The following is an 18224-nucleotide window of genomic DNA, read 5'->3' on the forward strand; positions in this document are numbered from 1 at the left end:
GCCCGCACCCCGCCCCGAGCTGAGACCCTGGTTCAGGGCTCGGGCCTCAGTGGCCAGTGCCTGATGCGCAAAGGCAGGTAGGACAGGGCCTGGAAGGCCTCTTTCTGGGTTTTCACGCGGCTCTGAAGTTACCCAGGATCTGGTTCAGATACTTAGAACTTGATTCACTAACTAGAGATCAGTGCTATTTTAATGAATCATTTAAGTCTATGATTAATGTGAAATAGATATTAATTTCAAAACTCAAGGAGCTGCTGGGCGTGGTGGCACACGCTGTGACCCCGGCAACTCCGGAGGCTGAGGCAGGAGGCTCCCAGGCTTGAAGCCACCTGGGCAACTTAGCAAGACCCTGTCTCAGAATGAAAAATAGAAAAAAAAAAGCTGGGGTGTGGCCCGGGGTGAAGTGCCCCTCGGTTTAATTCTCACACCAAAAACGAATTGAACGAATGGGTAGAAGTGCTCTGCTCTTCTGTGACGTGTCCCTCCAGAGCTGGGATTCCAGGCCCAGTCCCACGCTGGCCCAGTCCCACGCTGCCCTTCCCACCCTGGTGTCCCACTAGCATGAGTGGGAGGCCTTGTCACTGTCCTGCAGGTCCCTAGGCCTCTACTCGTTTTGTTTCTTCAAGTTGATTTTCTTTCCTTTGTTGAGATGAGGTGATTCCGAGTTCACTCGTTCTGTCCTCTGTCATATTCATTCTGCTCCTGAACTCACCCAGGGATTCATTTATCTTGGTCGTTGTACTTTTTGGTTCTCAAATTTCCATTGAATTCTTTTGTTATATCTGTTTCTCTGCTGAGATTTTCTGTGTTTTTCTTTTCTTTTCTTTTTTTTTTTTTTTTGATTGCTTGTTCACACCGGTGTCATCTTGGTGTTGGCCACTGGGTTTTTTTTTTGTGGGGGGGGCCGTTTTGGTATCAGGGATTGAGCTCAGGGGCAGCGGACCACCGAGCCACACCCCCAGCCCTGTTTTGTGTTTTATTTAGAGGCAGGTCTCACTGAGTTGCTTAGCGCCTCCCTTTTGCTGAGGCTGGCTTTGAGCTTATAACCTTCCTGCCTCAGCCTCCCGAGCCACTGGGATGGCAGGCGTGGCCACCGTGCCTGGCGGTGTCGGCCACTATTGACAAAGACTTTGCCTGAGTCCTGGAAGTCAAGGGATTTGGGGTTTCCATGTTTTGCTTTCTCTCTTGTTGGCGGTCACCTGGCCAGGTGGAGTAGAGGTCCTGCTACCTCTGCCCACTGTATCCCTGTGCAAATGTGAAGCACCAGCTGCATGCGTAGGGGTGCCTGTGAGCATGTGTGGTGTGGTCTCTCAGTGCTGTGTCTGGTTACCACAGTGACAAGAACGGCGAGATCAGCCACCAGCGGGAGCAATATGAGAATCTCAAGTGGAGGCTGGAGAGGAAGCTCGAGGAACTGGACGGCGAGCTTGCTCTGCAGAGACAGGTAGTGCCTGCTGCCCCCGCTGCCCGCTGCAAACCTGGGTTGCACAGGGTTCCCAGGCAGAGAGCCTGGTTCTGCCCACCGGAGGATTTACCTTGACCACTGTCCTTCACGGACATTCCAGAGATGTCCTTATGCTGTAGCTGTCCACTTTCAGGTCATGCAGACCATCTATTGACCAGGTGCAAGCCATCCTTTTCTGGGTCAAGGGCTGATAGAGACGCCCCTGAGCCATAGGTGCAGGCTGGGAGAGAGAAGGCAGGGCTCAGACGTGGGAGCGATGGGCATTTGGGCCGCTCCTTCCCATAACTGCCCTGTGTCTTCAGCTTGCTGGGGCCTGACCATGTGGACACCATTTCTGTTTGATGATGGTCTGTTAGTGCACGGGCCAAGCTTTCTGGCTCAGAAGGCCAGTTCAAGTGTTCAGCTCTGTGAGTCCCAGTAGCAAGCCAAGAGCTCTCTCGGAAGGAGAGCCGTTGTCTGTGGATGGCAGCAGGCCTCACTCCCCAGCCCTCAAGGCAGAGGCTGCCAAAGCCCCTGGCAGCACCCGTGTCTGCCACTCCCCTCAGGCCCCAGTGCGAGGGCTGGACACTAGGCCCAGGTGGCAGAGCCACCTCTCTTGTTCAGAGACTTCTCCTGCTCTGGCCTCACTCAAAATGGTGACTTCAGGCTGCTCAGTAAGTGGGCCAGAGTGACACTTCCAGTGGGGAGTAGGTGGCCTCAGATCTGAAGAGGTGCACTGGGCCTTCTGCCTCTTCCTTGGATGTGGGGGAAGCAGACGCAGCGACACAGCCTCCACCTGGGAAGGGGCAGCTTGGCGTGCCCCCCAGGCCCCCGCAGTTTAGAGGTGCAGGCCCTGGAACTCCGCTCTTCTGCCTCACACTGGGTCCTGCAGCACAGTGCCGCCAGGGGGATGGGCCAGTGCGTCTTCAGGGAGGGGACGGTTGCCAGTCTCTGTTCTCGAGACTGAAAGGCTCAGGGGTCAGTCCAGGTAAACTGGGCTCACTGGGCTGCACGAAATAACCACACAAGAGACACAAAGACCTTTTTCTTTGGGGTTGCTGTGACGGCTCCTCTGACCTTAAGGGTCCACAGAAAGAGAGAGAGAGAGAGAGCACGCGCTGACCCCTTTTATTGAGGAGAAGCTATTCAAATGAGGCCAGGGGTCAGGTTTCAGGGGGCTCACTCTATCTTCATGATGTCCACTGTCAGCAGGTTGACTGACACCTGGGTAGGCCACACCCAAGGGCACGGTAAGAGGAGGGGACACACACAAGGCACTTCCATAGGAGATTCTACCCTAAACAGGGCAAGGGGTTAGATTACAAAGGAACAGGTGAGTGTAGCTTCACCCATGGGGCTGCAGCAAGACACACCCATTTCTGTGACTGAGCGCCTCAGCACCCAGCTGGGGAGTGTAACTCAGTCACCGGTAAGGTTGGCCTCCCACAGACGGTGGCTGAGCGCTCTGGAGAGCCACATGCCCTCAGGTAGGAGGCCTGAAATGTGTGGTTAAGAGAAGACGGGTTGTGACTTGTGAGTTACAGGGTTCCTCAATGGTGCCACGGTCACCTCCAAAGAAGCTCCATCCAGGGCTGGTTCCCACTGGCAGGCGGGCAGGCAGGCAGGCGCTGCCCCCTGGCATTTGGCTTCCCAGGCTGCCCACCTGCAGAAGAAACGCTTAGGCCAAGCAGGCACGTTCTGGTGGTCTCTTACAGACCCCTACATAGTTCCTATCCCTTGAGGCGGCAGCCCGTCCCTGGAAACAGGAAAAGGGGACGCGCTGACACATGCAGGGGGTCTCTCCTGGGTAGTGTCAGCCCAGGGCGGCTCTGGGGTGGCCTGTGATGACGCCCCACCGTCAGTCTCCACTATCAAGTGGGGGTCTCCCATGCTGGCCAGCCTGCTGTGCTGTCTCTGACCTCAGAAGCTCTTGGTGTGGTCATGGGTGGGTCAGGGTGGAACTTATCCAGTGAGGATGACGGTTCTTGTCCTGAACTCTGAAGTGAGGTGGTGGTACTGGGAGGTCTGTCACCTTGCTCATACATGCAAGCTGCGGTCTCTGGAGGAAGGAAGTCTTTGCCCGTTGGTCAGTCGCAGGCGAGGAGCCACTGGAGGAGGCACCAGATGATTACTGATTTATTCATTCATATAACAAGCTTTTTTTGGTTTTTAAACACAAACTACATGCCTGGAGGTCTCCCATGTTCTGGAGTTGAGTGTGAACCCCTGGACATGCCTGGACTCACCTGTCTTCACAGAGCAGGCTGACACTGAAGTGTAGGTGACCCCCTGAGCCTCTGCAGCATCTGTCGCCCTGGCCTGGCCAACGGCATTGCCTGCTGTGGACACAGGGAAGGCTCAGGAGTGCCAAGGTGGGGTGGCACACAACTTCTGAACAGGGCAGTCAGAAAGGCCCCCTGAGAGCTGCAGGGTGGCTCAGGGGGAGGGAGGCAGGCGCTTCCAAGCTGGGACCTCGAAGGGAGCCGTCAAGCCCAGGAGCACGGAGGTGGAGGCAGGCCTGCAGGCCTCAGGCCTTTGTGAGGATGACCTGAGAAATTGCTGGTTTGAGCAGAGCAGTGTGAGTCGCCCAGCTCAAGGACAGCAGGCTGCGGCAGAAGTATAGCTGGTGGGGTGCTGGGAGGGCCCAGGGGATGGGGCCGTGCTGGCAAGGACAGGGTGCACCAACAGGGGAAACCAGGGGACGTCGCACAAGTTGGGCTGAGTGGGGGTGCCAGAGCCTGGTCAGACAGGCTGGTGTGGCGTCCCAGGAGAGGACCATGCAGGGAGCAGCTTGAGGTGGGCTGGGATGGCCCACAAGGGGAGCCTGGCTGTGGTTCTGTCTGGGCCCGGGGAGGCACAGTGGTGTGGGTCTCCTGCCCCCTAGTGGCCACAGCCTGTTTGTCCAGATGTGGCCCCTGTGTGTGGGCCCTTGCAGGAGCTAGGACTGTTTCCTGCCCGTTTCACTTGGCTCGTGTACACTCAGGGTGTACCGCTGCTGGCGCAGAGGTTGCCCCTGCGTTGCCAGGTGGTCATGTGCATCCTGCCTGCCAGGGCAGAGGGTACTTAGCAGGGTGGGAGCAGACAGAACCCTCCCTCCAGGGCACTGAGTTTGGTAGGAGTGGGAGGTCCTCAGGGAGGCTCGGGTGGGCAAGCTCTTGAGGGTCCCTGTGCTCTCATTCTCAGTCCTTGAGCAGCTAGTGCTCCATCTACACCCAGGGCCTTCCCTCTGCGCCGAGCAAAACCCAGCAAAAGGGCAAAGCAGCCATGTCACAGTGTCTGAGTCCCTGCTCTGATGTTCTAAGGGTGCCTGGCGCTGGGTAATGTGTGAGGAAATGAGGTTCCCTTGGCTCACGATTTACGTGGCTGGAGGCTCCACAGCCTGACACTGGCATCTGGAGAAGCCCTCTGGCTGGTCACAACATGTTGGCAAAATCAACAGGGGACATGAGCAGAAGGGGCATGTGGTCAACCGGGAAGGAAGAGACCAGGGCAGGCCAGGCTTGTCCTTTACAAAGGACCTGTAGGAGCCAGTCCCTGCCTGTGAGAGCTGTGGCAGCCCTCTGAGGGCCCCAGGCACTCATCATCCAGAGGCCACCCCAGTGCTGCCGCAGTGGGGCTCAGGCTTCCAGCACATGGGTGAGTGGGGGCAGGCCACATTCAGACTGTAGACCCTCCCGGCACTGGCCTTTGAGTTGTTCGTGCAAACACTTGTGTCCCGGTGCGCTGTGGCAGGAGGTCCAGGCGGTGGCCATGGCCCACCAGTGCTCCCCCATGGGCCCCTGACTTCTCAGTGGCAGCTGACGGCTGTGTCCACCTACCCTGACCTAGATGTGCTGGCCCCGCTGTCCTTTCAGTGTGAGTCCTTTTTGTTTCAGGAACTGCTGCTAGAATTCGAGTCTGAAATGCAGAAGAGGGAGCATGAGTTCCGACTGCAGGCTGATGGCATGAGCAGTGTGGTCTTGTCCCATGAGCTCAAGGTACTGCACCTCTGGCTGGGAAAGCTGTCCTCATCAGCAGGGATACCTCTTCCTGAGTGGCGGGCGACTTCTGCCCTGCGAGCCAGACAGCTCACTCAAAGACTGCAGCAGGCTCTGTGGTGCCGCCTCCGTCAGTCTCTCCATCTCAGTCCAGCAACCTGAAGCCTTGAGAGGGTGCCCTCCCTCCACTGTCAGCTCCCAGCCTCCTGCAGCCTGCCCTGCTGTCGGCCTTCTCAACGTGGGCTGGTGGGGGTCTCCCCACTTTACCGCAAGCCTTGGAAGCCAAGGCTCAGGGGGTCAGGGCCTGCCTGGAGCTAGCAACTGATGCATGGCCCAGCTGCAGCCATAGCCTTGCTTGGGGGCAGAGTGCGGCTGCCACTGTGTGCACACAGACTAAGCACCCCGGACAGTGCCAGGACACAGCTCACCTCGAGGAGTGAACACAAGGGCCAGCTTGAGTGCCCCTGCTGCGGGAACAGTAGGTGGCTCTTGGCCTGGCCCCTGCTGCTCAGGCACAGGACCTATCCCCAAGTCTCCCAGACCCCCACTCCCACCCCGGGGCTCAGTACCAAGTTCTCAGCCAGAGCCCAGAGCTGTCTGGGGCTTGAGGCCAGGGCTGCCACACAGGGATCCTCACGAGGCTGCTTTGGGGATCTCTAAGCCTAAAGAGAGAAGAGGTAGGCCGTATGGATGTCCTGGGTGCTATGATGGGGCCGGGCACACAGGTGAGGACCCTGAGGTGCCTGCTCTCAGCTCTGTCTGCTGCATAAGGTAGCACACCTCAAGTACCTGCCACATAAGAGGGTTGCCCCATGTGGACACTGCTGCCCCGGCCTGGCAGCCACCCTGGCCCAACAGCTGCCCTCACACTCGTCTTGTACAGGTGGGAGGGAGGCCAGGGCTCATCTGAGTAGCACTCAGAGGGGCTCAGAGGGTGGTCTGTGAGCTGCACTGACTTGCCTTGCCCTGTGTTCAATTTCAGTATTTGAATGATGATCAAGTTTTGTGTTGAGAAATGAGTAGTCGTAGTTGGTCAGTTGCAGGTGGGCAGGGGAGGGGCCCTCAGAGGTCCTGGGTGTCTCTGTATTCTCGTCGGGATGGCATGAGGACCTTCTTCCTGTTTGCTGCTGCCCTCTCCTGGTGAAGCAGCAGTTTACCTCTGGAGTCTCGGTTTATTCCAGTTGCATCCTCCTTTTGAGTGTTCACATGTTTCGTTGACACGCGGTGTAGTGTGACGTGTGTGGTCACACAGGGAGGTTGGCACGTCTCCACCTCAGGCGCCTGTTGCCTCCAGTGGTGGGGACCTTGAGGCCCGCTGCGTTCACTGCTCTGAAACGTCCAGGTGGCGGTTATCAGCACAGCCGCGCAGCACTGGAGAGAGTCCAGTCCTTCCTCCTCCTGTCCCGCTGCCCGCCTCTGAACTTGTGAAGTCTTCCTCAGGTTAAACTACTGAGCAAAGAGCTGGGGGCTCTGAAGGAAGCAGGGGCCCAGGCAGCAGAGTGTCTGCAGAGAGCCGAGACGGCCAACGCCGAGCTGGAGGAGCAGTTGCAGGGCCGCGCCTGGGAGCTGCGGGACCTGGAAGCCCTGAAGGACGCCCGGTGGGTGGCCCTCCTCCTCCCGGGCAGCGGGCAGTGGGCAGCGGGCCTGCTGGGCTGGACCCCTGGGTCTGCCCTTCGCTGGCTCCAGGCCAGGTCCTGCTAGCTCCTTACCTGTTCTTGCTGTCACCTCTGTTTAGGATAAAGGACTTGGAGGATAAGCTTCACTCTGTGCAGCTGACCAGGAAGAAAGAAGAGGAGATCTTCAAGAGGAAGTGAGCCTCTCTGCGTGTCAGAGCCAGGTCACACAGCTGAGCCAGCCCTCCCGGAGCAGGCCACAGCAGAGCACGTGCCCCCCGTGGAGTGGCTGCCGGGGCCTGGCTCAGCGTAGAGATGCCCTGAGCATGCTGGAGGTCCAGGGCTTGACCCCAGCACTGGAGACACTTCAGAACACTTCCAAAGCCTCAGTTAAAAGTTAGCTTTTGAAACCTGGAAATTTTATTGACCAGCTCATCAGTTTTAGTTTATAGCTGCAGATGACCATTTTTTTTTTTTTTTTTTTTTGTGGTGCTGGGGATTGAACCCAGGGCCTTGTGCATACAAGGCAAGCACTCTAGCAACTGAGCTATATCCCCAGCCCCAATATCTCAAAATGTAAAAGGGAACAGGTCACTGTGGGCCACACCTGTAATCCCAGATGCTTAGGAGGCTGAGGCAGGAGGATTTACATTCAAGCACAACCTGGGCAACTTAATGAAAAATTGGAAAAGGATGGGGTTGTAGCTCAGTGGTAGAGCGCTTGCCTAGCACATGTGAGGCCCTGATTTCAGTCTCCAGAACCACAATAAAAGAAAGAAACCTTGTTTGGTTACTCTTCCAAATGCACCTAGGGACATCTAAACACACGGTGACCTGGCACCTGCCTCGCTGATTCAGAAAGCACCCACGGCTTTCCTCTTGCACCCTACACCATGCCCTTCATCCTTGGACCCATGCTTCCAATCCTCATAGGAATTACTTGAATATATTTTTTATGCTGGTAAAAATTTGTAATCAATCACCCTAACAATATTTAAACTAAAACTCAAACTTGCTGGGGTCACAAGGTGCTGACCTTGTGAAGGGTTTCTAAATTAAGGTATAATTATTAGTCTGCAGTCCACAAGACAACACCGTTCACCATAAGATCAGTAACTACTCAGTGGGATGCACAGCACCGTGGGAGCGCCTTCCTACTGAGGTGCGTGGACTCCCCAGCCAGCCTGCGTGCCTGGCTGAGGCCTTGTCCCTGCAGGGCTGGCAGAGCTGAGTGGGTCCCACCTCCTTCCAGGTTATGCACCAGACACCTAGTGACCTCCAGCAAGAATGGTGGCAGACGACCCGTCTGCTGATGAGTTGAGGGGCTCCTCACCTTGGTGACTGCAGAGAGCAGGTGGGGACCTGCTCACCAAGGGTTAGCAGGACCCTTCACTGACCAGTTAGGAGATTGTGTGAGAAGCCCCAGCCAGACTCCGCCCAGCCCCCCCCCCCCCATGCTGCTGCTGCTGCTCTGCTGGGAGGCACCTGGAATGCCCAGGGGCTGGTGGGGGGGAGGGCCAAAGCCTGCTGCCCGAGGGCACCAGCCGAGCTCTGGGGAGACGGAGTGCCTTTGCCTCCTCAGGAATTATGCCATCGCCGACCTCAGACTGGCAGACTGGGTCTCAGAGCAGGGAACATATCCCCAGTCGGCAAAGTGGCAAAGCATGTCCTTGCTGGGACACAGGGTCCTGCCAGGCGTGTGCTGCAGGCCGCCCCTCGCCAGTGCTTTTATGGCATTTGGGGTGATGTCGAAGGGGCTCCAAATCGCCAGGCGGAGCTTGCAGCCTGTTAGGAAAGCAGGCTTTCCTAACGACGGACTCTCAGGGCCACTGAGCAGCAGGGCACCGCAGCGCTGGCGGCTACTGTCTGCGCTTTGCCCTCGGTGGTCCCCGGAGCTGTGGTGGTGGAGCCAGGTGTGTGCTTTACGCCTCTGACCTGGGGCGCTCAGGAGTGTCTGTGCCATGTGGGAGGAGTGGTAACGAATGTCCCCAGCAGCAGTGACCACCTCAGGGACAAGGTGCAGCCGTGACCGTGGTCTGGGGAAGGCTGCTGAGTGCAGCTCTGGGTGACACACGGTGGGCCCTTCCCTGTGGTTCAGGCACGAGGAGCTTGACCGTTTGGCCAGGGAGAGGGACGCGATGCTGGTGGCTGTGAAGGGCACACATGCGGAGCAGCTGCGGGCACTGGAGGCCAGGGTGCTAGAGCTGCAGGCCCATGCTGAAGCCCTGGAGGTGCAGCTGCGCAGGGCGGAGTGGACTCAGGCTGACGCCGCCAGGAAGAAGGACGCTGTCATTGACAGGTGAGCTTACAGCTTGCTGCTGCCTCCACCCAAGGGGTGCTGGGGCCCTGGGGTGTTGGGCTCCCGGGTGGGCTCCTGCCACCTCACACAGAGGGAGGTGGGCCTGCAGCTGGTGGGTGACTTCTGTAGCTGCCAGGTCATTTTTCTTAATGACTCTTCTGTCATTTCTGTTTGCTTGTTTGATTGATGGATTGCAGTACTGGAGATTGAACCCAGGAATGCTCTACTACAGAGTTTCATCCCAGGAACACCCCCACCACCGCTGATGTTTAGTTACGGATGAACACAATACCTTTATTTTATTTATTTATTTTTATGCAACGCTGAGGATCAAATCCAGTGCCTCGTACATGCTAGGCAAGCGCTCTACCATTGAGCTGAAACCCCAGCCCCATCCTAGCCCTTTTTTATTTTGAGACACAACCTTGCTAAATTGCTTAGGACTTGGCTAAGTGGCTGAGGCTGGCCTTGAACTTGCGATCCTCCTGCCTCAGCCTTCTAAGTTGCTGGGGTGACAGGCACGTGCCACTGTGCAGGGCTCAGTTTTTTCCCTTATGTAGTTTCTGTGTGCATAAGTGTGCATTTATCATTTGTGGTAAAGTATGCACAATAAAATTTATCATTTAAGAAAATTTTCAGGCTGGGGATGTGGCTCAAGTGGTAGCACGCTCGCCTAGCATGCGTGAGGCACTGGGTTCGATTCTCAGCACCACATAAAAACAAAATAAAGATATTGTATCCATCTAAACAATAAATATTAAAAAAATAAATGAAAAATTAAAAAACTTATTATTTTCAGCCAGGTGTGGTGGTGCACACTTGTAATCCCAGCTACTCAGGAGGCTGAGGCAGCAGATCAAGAGTCTGAGGTTATGGGGCTGGAGTTGTGGCTCAGCGGTAGAGCGCTCGCCTAGCTTGTGCGAGGCCCTGGGCCCTGGGTTCCATCCTAAGCACCACATAAAAATCATGAATAGAATAAAGGTATTTAAAAAAGAGAGAGAGTTTGAGGTCAGCCTGGGTAACTTGGTGATGCCTGGACTCAAAATAAAGAAGGCTGTGGATATGGCTCAGTGGTAGAGCACCCCTGGGTTCAGTCCCCAGGATCAAAAAAAAATAGACATACAACATGAACCATCTTAGTGACTTGAGGGTCACAGCTCATGGTCAGTAAGGCGGGCTTGTCCTCTGTATGGCAGCACCGCGTGTCATCCACCTGTTGCTTAACATGTGGGTTCTTTCCACCTTTAGCTCTGTGTCTTTCTGGGACTCTGCCCAGGTGTGCAGCTGCAGCTCGTGTGACCCTGCGCTTACCTTTGGAGTCACCCCTTTCGGTTTCCACAGGGCTGTCTTCTCCCCACCAGCGCGCACATTGTTTCCACTGAGCCCAGTTCCTTTCTGATATTCAAGCCAAGCCATGGCAGGTTAGCAGCTCTGTCCAGTTGTGCCCAGTTTCCAGGGAGAGGTGTCTCCAAGGAAGCCATTGCGGTGACCCTTGGACACCATGTTCACAGAGACATTGAGGACCCATAAGGCATTTGCTGATGCTTAGAACCTCTTGGGACTTCTCTTTTGTGCCGAGCATTCTCTGCTCAGTTGTATTCTTAGTTGAGAGGAAGATGCCTCTTGGGACTGTGAGACGCAGGGTGGGGGCTGCGCAGGAGAACCTCCCCGGGTGTGCCTCTCCCTGTTCCCAGTCAAGTTCAAGCAGCAGTCAGGGGGACGCCTGGCACTGAACCCAGCAACCTGGGACTATGCTGTGTGCTCCTGCAAGGTGTCCTGTGGAGCCTTGTCTTAGGCTCAGTCTGAAATTGTGTGTCGCATGTCCTCGTGTGTGAGCTGCTGTGCTGGGCATAGCTAGGGCTGCAGAAATGTGGTGGCTGGACAGGGCCACCTCCAGCGGGTGGCCTTGCAGGACACATCCCTATGTACTATGTTCAGCGATGTCTGGTAGCTGGGCTGGCTGGCTGGCAGTCCTTCTGGGTAGAACCGTCGCCTGGGTCCAGGTGGGGACGTGGGCTCTGGTGTTCCTGAAGAGCTGATGTGCAGAAGTGCCGAGGGGTGGAGGGGGACAAGTGGCAAGCACACCGCATCCCCGGGCCTTCCGTCCAGGCTCCGTGAAGACGCAGCTGCTCTCAAAGCCAGCTGGGACGCCCAGGTCACTCAGATGTCCAAGGAGGCCATCGCCAAAGACCTTCAGGTTCAGACACTGCGGGAAGAGGAGGTGAAGCTCAAGGCACAGTTGGCCCGACGCCAGCAGGATGTGGCCAGGTAATGTCCCCAGGGCAGCCATTTCTGTGAGCGCCTGCTGCAGGCAGGAACCACTCCAGTCCTGAGGAGTCCAGCTGCACAGACCAGTCCTGGCCTGGCCTTCTTTGAGGAGAAACGAGAAAGCAGAAAACAGCGTGGTAGTGAGGGGCTGAGGAGGGTGGCAGGGCGTGCCCAGGGCCACGCGGGGGCCTCCTCCAGCAGCAGAGCCGAGCAGGCCTGAGCCCAGGGTTCTGTGCGGGCCTTGCCTGTGTCCTTGGTGTGGTGGTTAGGGTCCTGGGGTTCCCTCCAGCTTTCCACTGGGTGCTGTTCTCTGTAGTTTGTAAGGTCAGCTTCACAGAGAGTAACTCGGATGTAGTGGACGTGCCCACTCCAACTGCACAGCTGTGTGGCCTGTCACCGCCACACAGCCACCCCAGGCTCCTCAGCCCCCACGGTGGGCTCTGTCTGCAGAGGAGCAGCCTGGTCCGAGTTCCCGGCGCTGGAGTCCACGGCGCTGGTCTTGTATCTGGCTTCTTTGACTTAGCACCCTCTTTTGAGAGGAGTGGGTGTTGCAGGCACAGGCTGTGCTTCTCTCTGCGGAAGTGTCCGAGGCACACGATTCGCTTCCCCTTTTCCCTTTTCTGTTTTTCCGACGTCCACTTGGTGACTTGTGTCCGTCCATTTCACCTGGCTGTTACCTTGAAGGCACAAGACTGCCCATGGTGGCCCTTTATTATGCTTTGAATACATGGGAGGTGAGTGTCAGCCGCGCTCCTCTGGGTACCGGTTTCCAGTTTCTCTTTCCTCTCCATCAGCCTACTCGAGGGCTGCTGATCTGTCAGTCTTTGCTTTGTTTTTGTCTTAACCTTCTCACTGTTGTTCTCTTTCCAGTTTCATGGCGCTCGCTCTGTCCGTTTCCTTGGGTTCGTTTGGCTTGCTGTGTTTCCCATGGACCCTGATGGCAGGAGCCGACGGCAGTTCTGAGCACCCTCTGGGGCTGGAGTAGAGCTCAGCTGCACCCCACGGTTCTGACGCCGCGCAGACGCGGTGTGGTGGCTCGCATTCTGTGTCTCCGCAGTTCAGGAAGGGTGGCCTCCTTTCCCATCACTCTGAGGTTTCTGAGCGCCCTTTTCTTCTGTTTCTAGTCTGATCTGCTTGCTCCCCTCTGCTCCTCGGTCTTGTGGCTTTGAAACCTGCTCCGGCCCAGTGACTAGCCCCTTGGAGAAGGCTCAGTCCTTGTAGGTTCAGGCAGAGAACTGCACACAGGCCCTGGGGCGGGGGCGCCTTCTGTCTCTGGTGTCCTCATGGCCATCTTCTGGCCAGCAGCTGAGAGAGGCCCGGAAATCTGTAGCTGTGACTGGATCCCCTTTCCACCTTCGCCTCAGCCACTGGAGTAAAGTTCTTGGCCAAGCGAGGGCACTCGGCGTCGTCCTGGCTTCTCGACAGCTGGCCTTTCTCTGGTAGAACCAGCTCCTCACCTGGACGGTGGTCTCTGCCCTGCACACTGCCGGCGTCCGGCGCAGGCCTCCCTCGTGCCACACAGGCCTGTCTCTGCTCTGCCGCGCTGGCGGCAGCTGGGGCTCGGTCCTGCTGCTGCTCGCCTGCTGCCCTCACAGGGTCCGGACAGCGCAGCTTTTTGTCTGTTAGGGTCACCCCTTCTCTTCCTGTATACCTGGAACTTGTCTCCTGAGTGTGACCACCCTTCGCGGCGTTGGGTTTTCTCAGTGTTGGGTGGTCTTTGACATCTGCCCATCTGCCATCTGCAGACATGTTGTTGGCCATCTGCAGATGCCGTTTCTCCTCCGAGTCTTGAAGCCCGTGGCGGGTGCAGTGGAGCCCCACAGGAGGCACCCCACCTCTGCTCTTCATGTGGAAGGAACCTCAAGCCACGTTAATGTGGGCGTTTGGATGTGCCACAGGTACAAGCAGGAACTGTCCCTGGCAGTGGAAAGGGAGAGGAACCTGGGGCGCGACCAGGTGCAGCTGAACCTGGACTGGCAGCGCCGCTGCGACAGCATCGAGAGGGAACAGATCCAGAGGTCTGAGGCCTTGACCCAGGGCCTGCTGGAGGCCAGAGATCAGGTGTGTGTGGTGCTGCGGGGCGCAGGCTTCCCCAGGAGGGGCTTCTGGAGGAGGAGGGCCGGGAGCACGGGCAGTGCCTGGCAGAGGCCTCACTGAGCAGCTATGACCGTGCCCTGCCGCCCCTGCCGCCCCTGCAGCCCCTGCAGCGGGTCATCACGTTGCGGTGTGCACTGGTACAGGGTGGGACTGGTCCTGCCTCCTGTGGGCTGCCCTCCTGGCGAGGGCACCCTGGTGGCCAGGCCTGGAAGGTGGAAGTCCGCTGCCTGCCTCCGCAGACATGGCCTTGAGTTCTGAGTGCCAGGTGGCACCGGCCCTCAGGACTTTTCTCACCTGCACCTGCCATTTGCCTCTTAAGTGGAAAGCGGAGGCTGGTCTCAGGAACTGTGGCCAGTGCTGCCCGTCTCCACCAGGGATGTCTTCCCAGGTCACTGCCAAACTCCAGGAGACTGAGCGGGCCCTGCGTGAGCAGGAGGCGGTGCTGAGGGCCGTGACCCTGGAGCGGGACCAGGCTGTGGAGGCGCTGCAGGCACAGGGACTCCTCCCTGTGAAGGAGGTGAGCACACTTCCTCCCAGCTTCCTGCTCAGCAGATACCGCGAATAGTGCCCCGTGGCCAGACCACAGTGGGCCTTTCAGTCCTGTCCCTTCAGTGACCGGCTGACAAGCAAGCCTGAGTGTGGGACTTTGGAGAGTTCAAGTGGAGCCAGCGGGTGGCTGAGGCAGGAGGATTGCAAGCTCCTCTGCAATTTAGCCAGACCCATCTCAAAAACTAAACAGAGCACTTGCCTGGCATGTAGGAGCCGCTGGGATCAATTCCCAGCACTGAAAAAAAAGAGTGAGAATAGGTACGTACACTGTTCAGCGCTCTTCAGAATCTTCTTTGTATCTTTGCCTTTTTTTTTTTTTTTTTTTTTTTTTGGTGCTGGAAATTTAACCCAGGGGAGCTCTACCGCTGAGTGACACCCCCAGCCCCCTCCCCCTCTATTTAAAATTTAAGACAGAATCTCTCGCCAGGTTACTGAGGCTGGCCTTGAACTTGCTAGCCTCCTGCCTTAGCCTCCTGGTCACTGGGATCACAGATGGGGGCTTTTAGTGCTTTAGCATTTGAAAGCACTAAAAGCCCCGAATTCAAATGCAACTTGAGGCTGGAGGTGTAGCCCAGGGATAGGTCACAGGCGTAGGCTTAAGCTTGAGGAGAACCCTGGGTTCCGTCCAGCAGTGCTAAAAAAGAACAAAATCCCAAATATGACTGGACAGAGGATGTTGATGCAAAATTATCATCCCAGTCTTTTCCTCATACCACATAGCGGGTCATTTCATGCCGTGTTGTCCTTGAAGCTCCTGGTGTTGATTGGCGGGGACGATAGTGGTCAATACTTGTTGAGCACTAAGCCTGTGCCACTGTGGTCAGTGACACACATCTGTCAGCCTGCTTCATCCTGCTCGGGCAATCTGTGTCCCCAGGCAGGGGCAGGGGCAGGGTCCCCAGGCAGGGGTCAGGGATCTGGTTTGGGAACAAGGCTCAGAAGCCATCTTCACCTGCATCCACTGGAGGGTGAGGCTGCACTTAGCATGACCCTTCTTAGAACAGGTTGAGGCCACTAATGTCCCTTGAGGGACAGCCACTCCCCCTGTTGCCTGAGGTAGCAGAGGACTGAGTGCTTCGGGGGACCTTTCTGGGTGGGGCCTAGACCTGCCTCCTAGGTCTTCCCTCCCCTGCTGCCCACGGTCAGCCAGGGAGGCTGAGGGCAGGCAGGAGCCTTGCACTCCAGCGTGGCTCTTCCTCGAGCTCTTGGTAGCAGGCCGTCCTCCTGGCAGGGCAGCCCTGGGCCGGCTCCGGCCTCTCGGCTCCTGGTGCTGGGTGCTCGCCTGTGGCCCTGCTGCGGGCAGCGAGGTGCATGGGAGCTCAGCAGCAGAAGGCAGGGCCAGACTGGCCACCAGGGCCTCTTCCCTCCCCTGTGGGCAGATGCTGTCCCCACACTCAGTCAGAGTCCCAGGAGAGCATGTTGGACACACGCCGTGGGCAGCGAGCCCCAGGGGTAGAGTCAGACACCATGGCCAGGCTCAGGCCCCTTCCAGGGTGACCAGGGGCAGACGAGGGGGCATCTTCCTCTCGCCACACAGTGCCTGGGGGCTGGCAGCAGCAGCAGCAGCCTGCGCCTCACTGCCCCGGGGAGGAAACGGAGGCTTTCGTTTTTGTCAGTGTTCTCCCGCCCCTGGCTGGCCACCAGAAGGAGACGTCGGTGCCTGGTCGGGGTCTGTCTCTGGCTTGGTCTTAGTGAAAAAGCGAGACCTGGAAGTGGGCTGGGATCAGAAACAATCACGTCCCACCTGTGAAACACCCTTCGTCTCGGACCCAGGCCCAGCTGAGACCCCGCAGCTGCAGCGTGCAGGCTCCCACTGAGTCTGAGCTGCCCTGGAGACCGACGGTGCCCAGGGGCCCTCTGCAGACTGTCCAGCTCTGATGGAGCCTGGCTTCAGGGCCAGGGTGCAGTGGGGAGAGGCCGTGGCAGCTCCTGGCTGACAGCACTGCATGAGGTGACGACAGAAGCCTGCTCCGACAGACAGCAGCGCGGGAGCAGTGGCTGCCGCCAGGTGCTGAGGAGGTCGGGGAGCAGGGGGCATGGAGTTGGGTTCTGGAGGCTTCTCTGAGGCCAGTGCAGGATTCGCCCTCTGCCTGACTCGGCTCAGAGGTCACAACCACAGCTTCTGCTTGGTGCTCACCACTCTGTGCAGAGGCGGGTGCTGATGCCTGGTGCCAGAGTGGAGCAGCGTGCAAAGCAGCGCCAGTGCAGAGGCAACCCCCGCGGAGCAGCAGGTGCTGCCTCTGTGCGGCAGGCAGGAGAGTGGGGAGGCAGGCGGCCAGGCGGCCAGGGACTTCTGCTGCACGGGGTGCCTTTCGGCCTGCCTGACACCGGCTTCCAACGCAGAGCTTCAGGATGGGGTGCTGTCCACCTTTACTTACAGCCCAGGGTGGACCGCGGTAGGGTGCTTCTGGTTCAGAGGTTCACGAACGCTCCCAGAGACCAGAATAGGTATCCTGTTACTAGAGTCCTGGCCACAGCTAGGGACCTGGGAGGTCCCAACAGATGAGGCCCAGCCATTCGCACAAAGGAGAACTAGGCAGAAAGGGCTGGGGAAGGAGGCAGGAGTCTGTTCTCAGTGTGTCCCACTGGGAAGGCAGGTCTGAGGCTGTTCTCTGGGTGCCAGCTTTAAGGCCACACAGGGAAGGTACAGAGGCGAGGGTCGGTGGGCATGGCTAGCAATCTAGGTCAGTGGGCCTGGTCCCCTGGAGCTGGCCATGCAGAGTCATGGGTGCCAAGGACACCACCACTGCTGATGGGGGCAGTGCTGATTTCCACGGCAGGAGGTTGTGTGTCAGACCAGTGGTCCTGGAATCAGATAACTCAGCAGCTCAGAGAGGCAGAGGGGTTGGTCGGGCAGCGAAGGTCCTGCTGCACCCCAGCTGACTCGGCATAGATCCTCCTAAGTTCCCAGGCTGATCTGATCCTCTGCCTCAGCCTCCACACTGCTGGGAGCACAGGGTGTACCATCGTGCCTGGCTATTCCCCACCCTTTTTAAGTGTTTACTTCAATCCTATTTCTGGGGGACACTGTAGTGACAGCATTATCAACAGTGGGCAAGCAGTGTGCGTGTTTCTTTTTGAAAGATGCACTGTGTTATATTATTTTCAAAGGAGTTTGTTCCTTTCAATTTTCTGTAGCTTCTGAGAGATAGTGATTTGTAAATTTTGAAAATATTGAAACATGCACTTTTAGCCTGAAAAAAGTTTGTTTGGTTTTTTTTTAACTTTAAAACAGGGTCTTGCTAAGTTGCTGGCCCCAAACCTGTTTTCCTCCTGTCTTAGCCTCCCAAGTAGCTAGAATCACAGGCCACTTTGCCACTGCACCTGGCAGATTGGGGACCGTTGTGACCCTGTTTTGAGATGCGTGTTCTGAGCTCCCTGGTTGTTGTGGGCCTTTCTGTCTCAGGCTGCTTCATGTCACCCCACAGGCCTCTGAAGCTCTGCTCACCTTTTTTCTTTTTTGATTTCTTTCCCTCCAACTTAATTTTGGATACTTTCTACTAATATGCATTTATAGTAACTTTTTCCCCGCGCTTTCAAATCTGCTCTTTACTCCACTTCATCCAGAGAATTGTTCATTGTGCTGAAATGTACACAAAATCCACCGTCTTTGCCATTCTTAGAGCAGCTTCACAGTGGTCCAGCGGACTCTGCCAGCCATCGCCCGGACTTCCCCGTCTTCCCGGTCCCCACTGGAGCTCTGGCCCACTGAGCACTGACTCCCGCCCCTCAGCCCTCGGCTCCCACACTCGACTGCCCAAGGGACCCAACCCCCTGAACACTGCACAAATTCTAGTGCTTTCAAATTCTCAGTTTGGGAAGGGCCCTCACAGCCTGGAGGAGAGGTGGGGGGCCAGCAGGGGCAGGAAGGACACAGGGAGTGGGAGACTATTTCTTCCCCCCCCCCCCCCCAGCCCTCCCTGCCTGGGACTCGACCACCCACCGACGCTCCCGCTCGTGCATGCTAGGGAGTGCTT

At 57.3% G+C, this 18224-nt stretch overlaps 1 protein-coding gene across 1 annotated transcript in view; it reads left to right on the forward strand.

Moving 5' to 3' along the window:
* Ccdc57 (coiled-coil domain containing 57) overlaps nucleotides 1-18224 on the forward strand; it is a 55095-nt gene that overhangs the window by 10843 nt on the left and 26028 nt on the right. The window contains exons 2-9 of the mRNA XM_048796551.1: nucleotides 1292-1444; nucleotides 5320-5421; nucleotides 6862-7019; nucleotides 7157-7231; nucleotides 9133-9333; nucleotides 11443-11601; nucleotides 13500-13662; nucleotides 14087-14215. Of these exons, the coding sequence (XP_048652508.1) occupies nucleotides 1292-1444; nucleotides 5320-5421; nucleotides 6862-7019; nucleotides 7157-7231; nucleotides 9133-9333; nucleotides 11443-11601; nucleotides 13500-13662; nucleotides 14087-14215 (1140 nt within the window). The remainder of the gene's footprint in view (nucleotides 1-1291; nucleotides 1445-5319; nucleotides 5422-6861; nucleotides 7020-7156; nucleotides 7232-9132; nucleotides 9334-11442; nucleotides 11602-13499; nucleotides 13663-14086; nucleotides 14216-18224) is intronic.

This window comes from Marmota marmota, unplaced genomic scaffold (genome assembly GCF_001458135.2).
Source record: "Marmota marmota marmota unplaced genomic scaffold, marMar, whole genome shotgun sequence".
Classification (NCBI taxonomy): domain Eukaryota; kingdom Metazoa; phylum Chordata; class Mammalia; order Rodentia; family Sciuridae; genus Marmota; species Marmota marmota.